The sequence below is a fragment of the Chiloscyllium punctatum genome, chromosome 44 (genome assembly GCF_047496795.1).
Source record: "Chiloscyllium punctatum isolate Juve2018m chromosome 44, sChiPun1.3, whole genome shotgun sequence".
Classification (NCBI taxonomy): domain Eukaryota; kingdom Metazoa; phylum Chordata; class Chondrichthyes; order Orectolobiformes; family Hemiscylliidae; genus Chiloscyllium; species Chiloscyllium punctatum.
Window position 1 is genome coordinate 16,264,706 of NC_092782.1, and position 13,445 is coordinate 16,278,150.

General features: G+C 39.4%; 1 protein-coding gene across 2 annotated transcripts in view; it reads right to left on the reverse strand.

Annotated features, from left to right (window-relative positions):
* The window catches only part of ints13 (integrator complex subunit 13), an 81,835-nt gene that overhangs the window by 38,379 nt on the left and 30,011 nt on the right, over window positions 1-13,445 (reverse strand). For both annotated transcript variants that reach the window (XM_072562333.1, XM_072562334.1), the window contains one exon: window positions 6,733-6,817. In XM_072562333.1, coding sequence (XP_072418434.1) covers window positions 6,733-6,817 — 85 coding nt within the window. The remainder of the gene's footprint in view (window positions 1-6,732; window positions 6,818-13,445) is intronic.

Genomic DNA, 13,445 nt, shown 5'->3' on the forward strand with positions numbered 1-13,445 from the left:
CTTCACCTAACACTACGGGCAATTTAGCATGGCCAATTCACCTAACCTGCACATTTTTGGACTGTGGGAGGAAACCGGAGCACCCGGAGGAAACTCACGCAGACACGGGGAGAATGTGCAAACTCCATACAGTCAGTCACCTGAGGCGGGAACTGAACCCAGGTCTCTGACGCTGTGAGGCAGCAGTGCGAACCACTGTGCCACCATGCCACCAAATTGTTGGAGATGATTATAAAAGATAGGATTTATGGACATTTAGAGGCGCAAAAATTGATTAGGGATAGTTAGCATGGTTTTGTATGAGGAAAATCATGTCTTACAACTTGAGTTTTTTGGGAAAGTTACCAAAAAGATTGATGATGATAGAGCAGAGATATTGTTTAGTTGGATTTTAGTAAAGCCTTTGACAAAGGTAGACTAAATGGTAAAGTTAGGTCACATGGTGTTCAGGGTGATCTTGCCAATTGATACATAATTAGCTCAATGGTAGGATACAGTAATGGTGGAGGGTTAGTCTTCAGAGATTTGTGATCAGCGGTGTTTCACAGGGATCGGTTCTGAGTCTCTTTTGTTTTGTCACTTATATAAATGATTTGGATCAGAATATGGAAGGCATGCATAATGTTTGCAGACAACACCAAAATTAGTGGCATTATAGACAGTGAAGAAGGTTTTCTAAGACTACAAAGGGATCTCTATCAAATGAGTCTATGGGCTGAAAAATACAGATGAAATTCAATTTGGATAAATGTGAGGTATTGCATTTTGGTACAACAAACAAGGGTAAGGCTTATACAATTAATGGTAGAGACTTGGGTAGCGTTTGCAGAGCAAAGGGACCTGGGGGTGCAGGTACATAATTCTTTGAAGTTTTTACCACATAAAAGGCATTTAAAAAGTGTTTAGCACACTTGCCTTCATTGCTCAGTCCTTTAAGTATAGGAGTTGGAAAGTCATGTTGTGGTTGTACAGGACATTGGTGAGGCCTCGTCTGGAATATTGTGTCCAGTTCCGGTCACCCAGTTATAGGAAGGATATTACCAAGCTGGAGAGTCTTCAGAAGAGATGCTGCCAGGTATGGAAGATTTCAGTTATAAAGGAAGGCTGGGACATTTTTCCACTGGAGCGTAGGAGGTTGAGAAGTGATCTGATGGAAATTTATAAAATAAAGAGAAGTATAGAGGGTTAATGATAGCTGTCTTTTCCCTAGGATGGGGAATTTCAAGACTAGGGGGCACATTTTTAAGGTGAGAAGAGAGAGATTTAAAAAAAATATGAGGGGCAAATTTCACACATGCTCATGTTTGGAATTAATTTCCTGAGGAAGTGGTGGATGCGTGTATAATTACAATGTTTGAGAGACATTTGGATAGATACATGAATGGGAAAGGTTTGGAGGAATATGGGCCAGGAACAGGCAGGTGGGACTAGTTTAGTTCGGGATTATGAATCTATGACTCAAAGAGCTTCCATGCACGTGATAGATCAAATGTCCTCTTTCTGTCCAAATTTATGAATCAACTCCATAAGGGAAAAATCTCCCCCAAAAGACAAATGAGAAGGCCAGGTAACTGTTTTGATACTGTCAATTAAGGGACAAATGTCAGCCTCTGAGGAACTCAGTTACCCTTCATATAAGTAACTGAAGATCTTTTATATCCTCTTGAACAGGGTCCTTATGTACAATTAATCTGAAAGACTGCCTTGTCAAGCATGTGGTCTGTCTAAGATGAGACTGCCACCATTGATAACATTCTAACTCACCAAAACCTCATTACTATCCGCATGCACTCAACCTACAAGCAGATAAATAGTTACATAGGTGAAACTTTTGGTCTGTTCCTTGCTGGCAAGAAGTGTGCTCAGTGAGAGATTAAAAACAAGCAGCATATTACACAACCATAGGAACAGCAATAGACAGTTCAGCCTATTCCATCATTTAATATGATTATGGCTGATCAAATACTTCATTGCCTTTTATCTACACTATCTCCATTTCTCTTACACTACTGATAATCAAAAATCTATCGACATTTTTAAATATTCCCAAAAACTAAGCTTCCACGGTCCATTGGTTATAACGTTCGAAAGATTCACCATTGTGGTTAAAACAGATTTTCTCCTGATATCAATCCTAAATGGTGCATCCAGTTCTAAACTCCCCTAACCAGAGGAAATGTTTTTTCTGCATCAACCCTGTCTATTCCTGCTGTTTCATTTTGTAAAAGAAAGGTATCGTGAACTTCTTAATTTAAATCACAAATGTTTTGCATTTAGAAATTGAGCCAACTCAGCATCTGATGTACTAAACTTGTAGATTCAAGTTTGAATTTAGGTTTTATGATGGGAAATGTTTTGCTTGAAAGGCAACTGGAGAATTAACACCAGTGACTTCACAGAAGGATCCTCATCTCAATGGGGCTGGCAAATTAATACAGCCCATCATGATAGAGGGTTCATGGACCCCCATTATTTGATCAAGAGTGGTTGTAACAACAATCTAATTGTAACTATTACTTTCTGTCAAAAGGAGGGAACATGGTAATAGAAATGCACACAAAAACTGGATTGTTTTTAAAATGAAAAAAATCACTTGCTGCAGAATTAGAACTTCACAATTTCTCATGTTTTTTTTCTTTGTAGAGAACGTATTTTGTTATTCTACCCTGTAGCAGCTGGTGGATAATCTAATTAAAACAACAAAAAAAATCTACATTAGTTATACCAATATTACAATTCAATTATGTTAGAATTTAACAAACATGTCATTGGTGTCATGTTCTTCCATTCTGTGGAAGAACAATTAAAAGGCCAGTCATGAGAAAAATAACTGCACAAATGACAACCTCTACTTCAGTGGGTTGACAAAATATGCCTGTCTTGAATTGGACACTTTCCTTTGGTACACAATTTAGAAGACAGATGCTCTCTGGTATATGAAGCTACTACACATGCACATAACAATAAAATAAAGAATGTGGACATCTGAATCAAGTAAAAACAAATTGCTGGAGAAACTCAGCAGGTCTGGCAGCATCTGTGGAGAGAAAGCAGAATTAATGTTTCAAGTACAATTTTGAAGGATCACTGGACTCGAACATTAACTCTGCTTTCTCCCCACAGATGCTGCATGATTTGCTGAGTTTCCCTAGCAATTCTTATTTTTTTGTTACATGTATACTTATCTTTTTGTTTCCTTTTGAATTGTAATCAATAGTTATCTCATAAGGACTTTTGATGGCATAACAGCTTCCATTATCTCAGATATCTAAAGCACTTTATAATAAAGCACATTTGAACAGTGGTTATTGTTGCGTAGGTAACTTGGCAGTTGATAAGCATACAGCATTATCCCTCAAGCTGTTAAGTGGGAACAATCCTTTGATAAGGTCCTGCATGGGAAACTTATAGCAAAGGTAAGAGCCCAAGGAAATTTGGCAAATTGGATCCACAATCAGCTGAGTGGCAGGAAGAGGGCAATGGTTGAAATGCGTTTTTCCAACTTGAAATCTGTCCAGCGGGGGTCCTGCAGGGGTCAGAGCTGGGGACCTTGTGGATGCAATTTTTAACAAAATTGACTAAAATGTATAAGTGTTGATCAGAAAGTTCACAAATAATGCAAAAATTGCTAGGTTAGTAAATAGTGAGGAGGACAGCCTCAGACTACAAGAGGATATAGATGGGCTGATCAGTGGCAAATGGCATTCAATCCAAATAAATTAGGTATTACAGTAGGGCAGAACAAACAAGGTAAGGAAATATATGATAGACATTAGGACCCTGGGGAACACCAAGGATCAGAGGGACCTAGGTGTGCATGTACACTGGTCCCTTAACGTATCAGGAGAGGTAGATAAAGTAGTTAAGGAGGTATATGGGTATACTTACCTTGATTAGCTGGGCATAAAGGTCAAGAGCAGGGAGGTCATGCTGTAATTGCATAAAACATTGGTTAGTTCACAGCTAGAGTTTGTGTGCAGTTCTGGAATCCACATTATAGGAGGGATATGAGCACTGAAGAAGGTGCAGAGGAGATTTGACAGGATACTACCTCGGCTGGAGAGTTTCAATTATGAAGAGAAATTGGACAGACTGGGGTTGTTTTCCTTGAATCAGAGCAGATTAAGAGAGGGACATAATTGAGAAGTATTAAATTAGGAGGAATACAGAGTAAGCTATACAGGGGAAAAAAACTTTTGATGGAGGGATCAATGACTGGGAGCTAGATTTAAGGTAAAGGGCAGAAGGTTTGGTGAGATGTGACGAAAATCTTTTTCAGCCAGAAGGTGGCAGGAAGCTGGAACTCTCTGCCTGAAAGGGTGGTACAGACAGAAACACTGAGAACTTAAATATTTAAATGTACACTCTATGGGTCAAGTGCTAGAAAATAGGGTTAGAATAGTTAGGAGTTGTTTTTGACCAGAGCAGATGTGAAGGGTCAAACTGCATTTTTCTGTAATGTTGATTGCTAGTTCTTCTATAAGCTTGAGCTGATTGAAAACTCTGCTGCCTGTGTCCTAACTTGTTACAAGTCTGATTAAGTTGACCTCTGTGGTCCCTGACCTGCAGAGGCTTTTACCGTATCAACACTTCAACTGTAAAGTTCTCAACCTTAGTTTAAATCTTTTCATGGTCTCACCCCAAGCTATCTCTGTAGCCTCCTGTAGACTGACAAACTTCCATCTGACATTGAGAACCCAGGCTATTCAGGAATCCTCATAATTCCCTATATCCATCAATGGTGGTTGTGCCTTCATCTGCAATCCCCCCTTAAACTTATTCACTTTCCTTCTTTCAGATGCCATTTGAAAACCTAGCTTTTTGAAGAAATGTTTGGTCAGATGCGCTAATGTGTTTTGTGACTCAATGTCACTTTTGTCCAAAACGTTAATGAAGAAAACTGACAACAGTGTAGAACTCACTGATTAGCTGGATATCACATGAGCTTATCTAACAACATTTTACAAGGAGAACAGGAGTGGTCCATTTGCCATATCAAGACTGCTCCATCATTCAATAAGATCATGCCTAATTAGATTGTGACTTAGCTTTCCTGTAACTCCCACAATTCTCTCTTTCTGATCAAAATCTGTCTAATTCAGCCTTAGATAAATTAAATGTCCTCACCACCACTATTCTGTCTGGAAGAGAATCCCTCTTCTCCATCTTAAATAAGAGTTCCCTGATCTTTAAGAGTGTCCTCTAGTTTTAGATTCTTCTACATTATCTCCCCTCAAGCATCCTTAAAATCTTGTAGGTTTCAAATAAGATCACTTCTCATTCTTTTCAATTCCACCAAGTTCAGAACAACTTGCTCAATCTTTCCTCAGTAGATTACAAACCATGAATATGATAGCTAGAAATGTTAAAGTGCTAGAGCTGTATGGAAAAAAAAGTGTTATATTGAGGCTTTTCCACTTCCCTGACTTCCTATTTCAGAGTGGGCCAACTCTTGAGGAACATTGCTACTGGGCATAGAAGTAGCAGGTGGAGTTTAATTTAAATAAATGTGAGGTGCTGCATTTGGAAAGGCAAATAAGGGCAGGACTTATATACTTAATGGTAAGGTCCTGGGGAGTGTTGCTGAACAAAGAGACCTTAGAGTGCAGGTTCATAATTCCTTTGAAGTGGAGTCGCAGGTAGATAGGATAATGAAGATGGTGTTTGGTATGCTTTCCTTTATTGTTCCAAGCATCGAGTACAGGAATTGGGGGGTCATCTTGTGGCTGCACAAGTCGTTGGTCAGGCCACTTTTGGAACGTTGCGTGCAATTTTGGTCTCCCTCCTATCGGAAAGATGTTGTGAAGCTTGAAAGGGTTCAGACAAGGTTTACAAGGATGTTGCCAGGGTTGGAGGATTTGAACTATAGGGAGAAGCTGAACAGGCCGGGGCTGTTTTCCATGGAGCATCGGAGGCTGAGCTACAACCTTATAGAGGTTTATAAAATCATGAGGGGCATGGATAGGGTAAATGGACAAGGTGGTGGTGGTGGTGGCGGTGGGGTGGGGGAGTCCAGAACTAGAGGGCTAAGATGTAAGGCAAGAGGGGAAAGATTTAAAAGAGACCTAAAGGGCAACTTTTTCACGCAGAGGATGGTGCGTGTATGAAATGAGCTGTATGGACTCTGGTACAATTACAACATTTAAAAGGCTTCTTGATGGGTATATGGAATAGGAAAGATTTAGAGGGATATGGGCCAAATGCTGGAAAATGGGACTAGATTTATTTAGAATATCTGGTCAACATGGCTGAGTCATACTGAAGTGTCTGTTTATGTTCTGTATATCTCTATGGTTCTATGTTTCAGGATATATTCTTTCCTCAAAATCCTTGTAGAGCATTTTATATCACCAGGCTGGAAGAAATAACTGAGGTAGAGGGGCAAAACCACAATGGGATTAGAAAACAATGATACCAAGAACTCTTAAATTGAAATATCGATTGCCAATGATGGTTATAGCACGCTGTCACTGGGGAGATGGGTGAACACGGCAGGCTGCAGGATGGGATACAGAGTTTTGTACAAGCTCTTCATGGGATATAAGTCAGGAGGGGAGTCAAGAATGCAATGGTGTTTGATCCCTAGTTGATAAAAAGTGCTCTTGGAACCAAAGGAATGAACACTTAAAGGAGAGGGTTTATTTTTCCTTAAATCCTCGCACATAATAATTTATAGAACTATATGCTACATGGTCCAAGTATTGGTTAGATCAAGTCCAAACTGTCACTTACCACTTCTTAGTAGTTCAGTATGGGCATCTTTTTGGTGGAGAAGCTCTACGTCATAATTTGCTGAAGTGTTTGCATGTTGTTCTTCCTTTAAATGAAGGACAGTCAGAATGTAAAGGTAATATGTATTTGCTTACAGTCAATAAACCAATGTTATATACCTAAGCTGCAGGGAACTGACCACATCAATAAAATCCTTTTCCAACTTGTACTTATCTTTTGGGGCCATTAAGATAGGTCAGTTTTGGCTTTAATAAAAGCACATTTTTAAGATTAGAAGAGAATTTTTTGTAGTTTACCTGCAAAGTAAGGTACGACCTGGCTCAAGGGTAGCACCACATCAGAGTGCGAAACAAATCTTGGATACAAAAGAGGAATAAAAGGCAAAGTAGTAGCATTACTTAGTGTCTAAAAAATAAGTTAGAAGTAAGATAGCTATAACATTCCAACCAGTAAAGAATTTCAAATAGCAGCAGCTCAGCATGTGGTCGGACCATCCGCGCCAGGCACCAGTCCAACAAACGTTCTGCTTCTCTCCAAGCCTCCAGTCCGCTCCGCTCCGACACTCAGCTACGCTGCTCTGGAATCCAGGCTTCCCCTCACACTCCTATGTTATTTCTAACTAATGTTTTGGATACCAAGTAATGCTACTACTTACCTTTTATTCCTCTTTTGTATCCAAGATTTGCACTTAGGTATTTGTACCTAAGGTGGTACCGTTAAAAACAGCCATTGTAAAAACTTTTCACTGTACTCCTATGCTTCTGTCCTGCACTATACATGACAATAAAGGTTATACTGTTCTATTACCTTCAGCACCATTTAATCCTTGCATACAGCTTATGCTTTGTACAAGTGGCCTGAACAGTAATGTTATGTTTGTTCTTTTCTGTATGTAGGCAAGCAAAAATGATCTTATCCATCTTTAGCAACAAGATGACTAACATATTAGTTTTGTGTGTGTGTACACAAAGGCTTCTCTTCCCACTCCAGCATGGTTATCTCTATTGTTCCCAAGGATTTATCCTCAGCCCCCTCACACCTCCTATTCATCATTTACAATTTGCCCTTTACATGATGACCTCTCTCCTCCCATGTAGTGTATCGGAGATATCAGAATTCTTCTGATGCTGGCTTTTTGATCATCTCTGATTTTATTTGCTCTATTACTGCTGATCAAGTCTTGCACTACCTGAGCTCCAAACTAGACAATACCCTTCGTAATCATCTCTGCCTTGGTTTTGCTGAAACCTAAATTCTTTACGCAAGCTTTTGGGCATCTGATCAAATGTCATTATCCAGGTTACATCATATTTTATTTCATAATGCTCCTCAGGATATTTTGTTAAGCATGCTGTATATATACAAATTGTGGTCACATGTGATTGCAATATTCAGACAGTACACACAGAACTTACAAGAACAATGTTGGTGTGAATTTCACCATGTTACTATAAATACTTCCATAACATTTAGTGTATTAGATGGTGCAGGACCTTCACAATTGCTAAACCACTTTGCAACTTTTAATTTGTTGAGTCCTATCGCTTTGCTGCAGCATCAAGTCTCATCTCTGTAGATGGTTTACAACTTTGAGAAGGTGACAGAAACAATGCATATCCAGTCAAGATATCAGATGTATACAAAGTTTAAAACAATTGAAGTTTTATTTCCTAACACAAATCAACCGGCTTGAAATAGATTTTTACGCAAGTGATGCCATAGCCATTCAGATTTGACTAATTTCTAGTTTTCCTTCTCTCACTAAAACTCTCAACCACCATTACTTGGTTGTATTTGGGCCATCAAGACCATTAAGAGAAAAAGTGAGGGCTGCAGATGCTGGAGATCAGAGTCAAAAAGTGTGGCACTGGGAAAGCACAGCCAGTCAGGCGACATCTGACGAGCAGGAGAATCGATGTTTCGGGCATAAGCCCATCAAGTCCACACTTTTACAGACACCAATTAATCCCCATTTGTTTTATGAACGGCTCCATTATTCCTTGTGCATCTACCTCAGCTAGAAGGCTACTCTAGGTATTAATCTTTCAACAAAACATTTATTGATATCATTACACAGTCACAATGCCCATCCTCACTGGAGAGAAATGAGCCCAATTTAGATAGCAGTGGGAGTAAGCTGGCGTGGGGAACCCACTCACTCGGTAATCTTCCCTAAGCACACCTATTGCAGTGATGAAATCTCTGATGATCTCCCATGCCTTCAGATTGACCACAGCAGATTTTTAAAAATTAAATTAATGCCTGGACACCAGTATTTATCATTCATCCCTAAAGCCCAGAGGACAGTCAAGGGTGAACCAGATTGCTAGCAGCTTGGAGCCACATGTAGTTTCCTTCCCTAAAGCACACAGTGACCCAGATGAATTTTTCCTGACAACAATTTCAAGGTCACAATTGGAATGTTAATTCCAGATTTTCTTATCAAACTTAAATCCACCACTTGTCATGGCGGGATCAAACCTGCATTTCCAGAACATTCTCTGGATTGATACCAATGATATTACCACCATTGCCTCTCCTCTCAGAGAGCCATTACGGATATGTGGCTACAGGATGACAAGGATTGTATCGTGAATATTGAGGCACATATGGGGTTCAACAAAAACAGGAAGATAGGAAAGGGAATACAGGGGATCAGCTCTGTTTAATGATGATGACATTTGTACATTAATTAGAGATGAGCTTGGTTCAGAAAATGAGGCTGTCGAACCGGTTTGGATGGAGATGAGGAATAGTAGGCAGAAAATAAATGACTCGTGAGAGTGGTCTACAAGCCCCTCAGAAGTAACCACAATGTGGACAAAGTACACAAGGAATACTGCATTCTTGTGATAAAGTGATGGCAATAATTAATTCATTTTAGTCTACTGGAAAAGTCACACTAGCAATGATAGTCTGCATGAAGAACTCAATGTTTTTGAGATAGTTTTTTAGAGCAGCACATATGAAACAGACTAGACAGCAGGCTCTAGTAGAGTTAGGTTTATGTAATGTGACAGAATTAATGACCTCTGAGTAAAGGCATCCGCAGGGAGCATTGACCACAATATGATGAATCTTTATATTCAGTTTGAAAGTGAGAAGATTGGATCGAAGATTGATATTTCAAACCTAAATAAGGTCAACTATTTTGAACTAGCTTAACTGAATTCGAAAGCTATGCTAGGGGATAGATCCACACAGAGAATTAGGGACAGACATTTGATTAGATACCCTACAGTATGGAAACAGGCCCTTCGGCCCAACAAGTCCACACCGACTCTCCAAAGAGTAACCCACCCAGACCCATTCCCCTACCCTATATTTACCCCGACTAATGCACCTAACACGATGGGCAATTTGGCATGGCCAATACACCTGGCCTGCACATTTTTGGATTGTGGGAGGAAACCGGAGCACCCTGAGGAAACAGGGAGAATGTGCAAACTCCACATAGACAGTCACGCGAGGTGGGAATCGAATCCAGGTCCCTGACGCTGTGACGCAGCCGTATTGACCACTGAGCCACTGTGCCTCCCATCAAAAGACTTCAGTCGTGAACAAAGCGGTAGCTGTCCGGTTCCGAACCAGACACCTTTCGCATGTTAGGCGAATGTGATAATCACTGCACTACAGAAACTTATTTAAACAGATATTTCAGAACACAGTACTTAGAATATGTATATTCTTATTATAAAGAAAAATTCTAAGTGGAAGACCAACCGTCAATGTTTAACTGAAGTTAAGGAGAGCATCAAATTAAAGAAAAATGTACAATTGCACAATGAGAGGCAAGTCAGAGGATTGGACGGAACAAAAAACAGCAGAAGAATAACTCAAAGATTATTCAGGAGGAAAAAAAACTTGAGCATGAGGGGAAGCAAGCTAGAAATGCTCAGATGAATAGCAAATGTTTTTACTGCGATTTAAAAAGGCGAGTAAATAAATTGAGTGTTGGTCCTATAAGGAATGAGAAAAGGGAGTTAACAAATAATAAGGAATAGCAGAAGAAATGAACAAATATTTTACTTCCATCTTCGCTACAAAGTATACAAAAACATTCCAATAATAGCTATAAATCTGAAGGTGGAAAGGAGAATGAGAGATTAGTGAAATGTCAATCACCAGGGAAGTGGGACTTAGCAGACTGTTGGAGGGGCAGGCTGACAAGTTTCTGGGTTCAGATGGATTTCATTTTCTGGTCATAACAGAGGTGGCTAAAATGGGAGATATGTTGGCGTTAATTTTCCAAAATTTGCTGGATTCTGGACAGTAGCAAATATAACTCCTCCATTCAAGGGAGGGAGGCAGCAAATAGGAAACTAAACACCGGTTAGCTTGACATCTGATTCAAACACGTGCCCCCTGACAAACCATAAAGATGATCACAGCTGGACACTTACAAATATTCCATGTAATCAGAAGAGTCAGCATGATTTTATGAAAGGAAAATCATGTTTAAACAGATTATCATAGTGCTTTGAGGAACTGGAACGGCAGTTATAGGGATTTAAATTTGGATTGTCAGAAGGCGTTTGAGAAGATGCCACCTAAAATATTTACTGCACAGAGTAGGAGCCTCAGCATGTTGGGGTGAACATACTAACAAGGAATGATGATTGGCTGGATAGCAAGAAACAACACACAAATGGGTCTTTATCTGATTGGTATGACATTGCAAGGAGGCTCCTAAAGGGAGCTGCTTTTTACATATTATACCAAGAAAGTCTTGATGACTTCAATTAAGGGATCAAAGATGAAGACTAAATTTGCAAATGACACAAAGGTAAAGAGGATGTAAGGAGGCCAAAGGCTGGTACAGGCAGACTGAGTGAGTGAGCAAATTTCTAGAAGATGTGGGAAAACATTATTCACTGTGGCAGGAAGAACTAAAAACAGAGTGTAATATAAACGAAGCAAGCAACGTACAGTGATCTAGGTGATCTAGGTGCTCTAGTGCAAGAGTTACAATAATTAAGATGCAGATACAGTTAGCAATTAAGGAGGCTAATGGAATGCTATCCTTTATTACAAGAGGAATTGACCATAAAACTAAGAATGTTGTGTTTCAGTTATACAGAACACGGATGAGACATCTGGAAAATGGTACAGAGTTTTAGTTTTCTTAAATAAGGATGTAAATGTATTAGAGGCAGTTCAGAGGAAGTTCACTGGATTGATACCTGGAATAAGTAGATTGCCTTATAGGAATGGAATGGACAGGCTGGGCTTATTTCAACTGGACTTCAGAAGCAGAACCGATGACTTGATTGAAGTTTACAAGATTCTAATGGTCCTGACGACGTGAACATGTGGGTGAGCCCAGAACCTGAGGCAGTGTTTAAAAATGAAGGTTGCCCTTAGAGGACAGAGGTAAGGAGATTGTTTTCCTTTCAGAGGGTAGTGCGACTTTGGAACACTCTGCCTCAGAAGACAATGGGGCCAGGGTCAACAAACATTTCTACGGCAGAGGTAAATCGATTCTTGTTAGAGAAGGGAATTTAAGATTATCAGGGTAGGTGGCTTGGAGTTCAAAACACAACAGATTAATTATGATTCTACTGAATAGTGGAGCAGACACAAGGGTTTGAATGGCCTATTTCAGATGCTCGCATTCATGTCTATTCGTGTCATTTTGTCTGCATACTTAATTGAACTGAGTGGTTTACTAGACCACTGAAGAGGGCAGTTTTGAGTCTTTCACATCACTGTGGATCTGGAGTCATATGTAGATCCAACAGGTAAGGATGACGTACTTCCTTCCCTAAAGGAATTAGTGGACCTTTGGCAGCTCCACATTTGCCTCATCAGCTCAATCAGAATCATATGCAAACTCAAGAAAACTGCTAGCCCTTAAAGTTCTTTTTAAAAAAAGCAAAATATTGCAGATGCCAAATCTGAAATAAAATTTGAGAGGAGGGGTTGGCAACAAAATGTTAACCTCCATTTCTCTCTCCAATATTGCAATACTGAAATATTTCCAGCAGCTTCTGTTCTATCACTGAATTCTAAATAAATTATGTAGATTACAACTTTAACAGGCTTTGAAGTTATTTTCAAAAATATTAATCTGTAATTTTCATTAACTTTACCCTTCCTTTTAAGTCAACACAATGTTGATAGGGAAGGAACAATCCCAATTCCCCTTTCCCACACTTAAAACCTGGTATTTTGATTGGATTATCATGCCACCTTGTGGCTGCCTTGCAACCAGTTCACTTGATAGAGTAGTTAAACATATCAGGGAATACTGGCACAAGTTGTTCCAGTAAAATACACAACACAATTAACACTCAAAGTTGTCCTAGTAATCTCACTGTACATTGAACAGCAAAATTAAGAAACATTGAACCTCACAGCATTTCAACAATGCAAAAGATCAATGAATGTCATTTATTTTGATAATTCAATAAAATACTTTCTCCCCTTACCCGGTCCCAGGGTGTAGAAAGCTTTCAATGATGAACAAATCGCAGCAGGTACATTATCACTGCATGCCACACAAATACGATACAGGGTAATACATATAAACACATAAAATGGGAGGAACAGTACAGACATAGGGTAACAGTCTCAGCAACATTATCATACAAAGGATCATAAAGTAATGTTACAAGAGCAGACAGCTTGAGTGTGACTGCAAAATTGAAAAGGAAAACTATCCAACCAAAAAGAAAGATTATATTGCACACCGCCACGTGTTACATGCAATA